Consider the following 2,708-nt stretch of genomic DNA (forward strand, 5'->3'; position numbering starts at 1 on the left):
CCTTCGCATATAGGCTATATACTGTAGCTACAACACTGATTAAACATGAGCTTGTACATTAAGAGCGAAAGTTTTTTTTTTTTTGTCTGGTCTCATTTCGCCGATGGTTTTATTTTTACACTATCTTGGAGCACACGCTGTAAAAGAGACTGTCCCTGAATCAAAGTCTGTGTATTGTTTTTTTTTTGCTGTACAATACAGCCAGCGAACATTTTACTGCTGCTTGGTTTGTCCACTTTTAAGTTTGTCATTTCTCATTGTGTGGTTTAGTGTCTGTGGAATTTACATTTAATGATCTTCTTGAAAGCATTTTGGAAGTCTTTGTTGAAGTAGGCATATATGATGGGGTTAAGGAGAGAGTTGGAGTAGCCCAGCCAGTTTATGACAGCGCCCAGCCAGTCGGGCATGTAGCAGCTTTCTGCACAGAAAGGCAGCACGAGAGCGACGATGAAAAAAGGCAGCCAGCAGAAGATGAAAGTTCCCATGATGATCCCGAGTGTTTTCACCGTTTTACGCTCCCTGGCCAGTGCAAGCTTCCTCTTAGCTCCCGAGTTCTTCTCATTCATATGTTCATAACCTTGTGAGGAAGACTGCGGAGTGTTGGGCAGAGGCAGGTGCGTCTTTGAGTTGCTGATAACTTCTATGATCTCCAGTGACTCGCCCTCGTCTCCATGCTTCACCGCTCCGTTTACGCACGGAGAACTGGATTTCGATTCGTCGCTGCGCTTCCAGCCCTTGTCGACGGCTTCCCCGTTGTTTTTTTTGTGGAAGATGGCCGGGGACACGGTCAAGCTCTTTTCTGACGTCTTCGTTTTCTCGGTTTTCTTCACCGTCTTCCGAATCCGAAACCGAGCTGCCCTGAATATTCGCCCGTACAGGACCAACATCAGAATGAGAGGGATGTAAAAAGCCCCAAACGTGGAGTAAATCGTGTAGCCCGGGTCCTGGCTGATCATGCAGGCGTCTGGATTCGCCCTGTCTTCATCGCTTCTCCAGCCTAACATAGGCGGAATAGAGATGGAAAAACCAATTAGCCAAGTCACGCTGATCAAGATCGCAGCTCTTCTTGGTGTCCGTTTATTTACATAGTCAATGGGGTCTGTTATGGCCCAGTACCTGTCCAAGGCAATTGCGCACAGATGTAGAATGGATGATGTGCAACACAGTACATCCAAAGAGATGAATAGATCACAGATCCCCTGACCCAGAGTCCACTTGTTTAAAACCTGGTAGAGGGCTGCCATTGGCAGAACCAGCACGGATACCATGAGGTCTGTCACTGCCAGGGATCCGATCAGATAGTTCGCCACATTTTGGAGAGACCTCTCCAAGGCGATCGCCGCCACGACGCATGCATTGCCAAATATGGAGCAGAGGATGAGGGCCCCCAGGAGCAGAGAGGTGATAATCTGGTAACTTAGCGCCAGATCTGGCAGAGACCCAGACCCCGTGCCATTCTCACCCCGGTCCCAGTCCGCAACTACGTCCACTCCGCCAGGGTAACCGCTGGTTGCGTTGCTGTCGTTGCCGCTTGTAGTTATAAAATCCATACTGCGCGGCCACACTCTGAGCGCAACTTTCCCAAAACAAGCAACTGTACAAACAGACAGGAGACAGTCAGCCCGTCAGACTCCTGCGGCTGTGCGTTTTACCTTGTCCATCGGAGTTACCGAGTTCGTGCCGTCGCTCTCAGGACGCATGACGCAGACGTGTGTGAGTGTGTGTGAGGGGGGGTTGTGTGTGTTGTAGCCCATGAGTGTTGACAGTCGGGTGCACTCACTGGTATTGCGAATCATCTGAGCTTGGTGACGCCGTGAATTCATTTATAGCAACTGGTTTGGGTACGTCAGACCGGGAGGAGGTCGCCCTGGAGTTTTGTGCCTTTGCTCCTCTTGTTGCGCCGCTTTTCACTGCCAACAGCTGGTGAGAGTGCAGCGCACCACTTTCTTCTTTCTTATACATAATTTTACCCTTTTGGAATCGCCGACCAGATCCTTTTAAAAACTTTTATTTTTCAGTTTAGCCTTCTCTGCGGGAGCAGTGTGACAGCAGGGACGAACTCTTGTGGGCGGATTTATTTTTTAAATATAGCAAATAGAAAGGCAAACAGGGCGAATTGGCTTTCAGGCTGTTAGAAATTAAGCTATTAACCGAACAAAGATTGGAAAAAAGAAGTTTAAAATATATATTTTTGAAACAATTTTATTCGAATCAATTTGTTTTTATTAGGTTAAAAATTATCAGTTGAATCAGGACAAAGCTGAGTCTTTACGGGTGCAGCTTTGTGTTTTGAAACAAGATTGAGAGAAGGGAGAAAATGCCCTGGGCGCTGAAAGCAAAAGGTAATTTCAGGACCAAGGACAGCTTCTCCACAGTCCAGAAAGGATTACTGCTGCCATCTGCTGTCAATTGCCAGCATAACAATACGCAGAGGCAGCTCAATCGCTGCCTTGAGTTTCGTGAAGACTTGCGCTCCGGAGCAATACGGTGGGAACAAAATGAGGACCGATATTGTGAGGAAGCTCGAGACATTCAATGCATTTGCCCGAAATTAACTTGATTCATCTAATATGGCCACTAAGAAGTAAATACATTACAATAATGAACACATTGATGGTTTAAGAGAGTATATGTGTTTGTAGGAGATGGGGGGTTGTTTATAGCAAGGGTGAAACGTGGACCTTGTAGAGAAAGAGGACCAGAATCAT

General features: G+C 46.9%; 1 protein-coding gene across 1 annotated transcript; it reads right to left on the reverse strand.

Moving 5' to 3' along the window:
• Positions 1 to 266: 266 nt before the first annotated feature.
• htr1aa (5-hydroxytryptamine (serotonin) receptor 1A a) lies at positions 267 to 1,576 on the reverse strand (the record flags this gene model as incomplete). Its single annotated transcript, XM_080499401.1, has 1 exon — positions 267 to 1,576. Exon 1 carries the CDS (start codon positions 1,548 to 1,550, stop codon positions 267 to 269), a length of 1,284 nt encoding a protein of 427 aa, XP_080355527.1. The 5' UTR covers positions 1,551 to 1,576.
• Between the last annotated feature and the right edge of the window lie 1,132 nt (positions 1,577 to 2,708).

The sequence above is a fragment of the Blennius ocellaris genome (assembly GCF_963422515.1).
Source record: "Blennius ocellaris genome assembly, chromosome: 7".
Classification (NCBI taxonomy): domain Eukaryota; kingdom Metazoa; phylum Chordata; class Actinopteri; order Blenniiformes; family Blenniidae; genus Blennius; species Blennius ocellaris.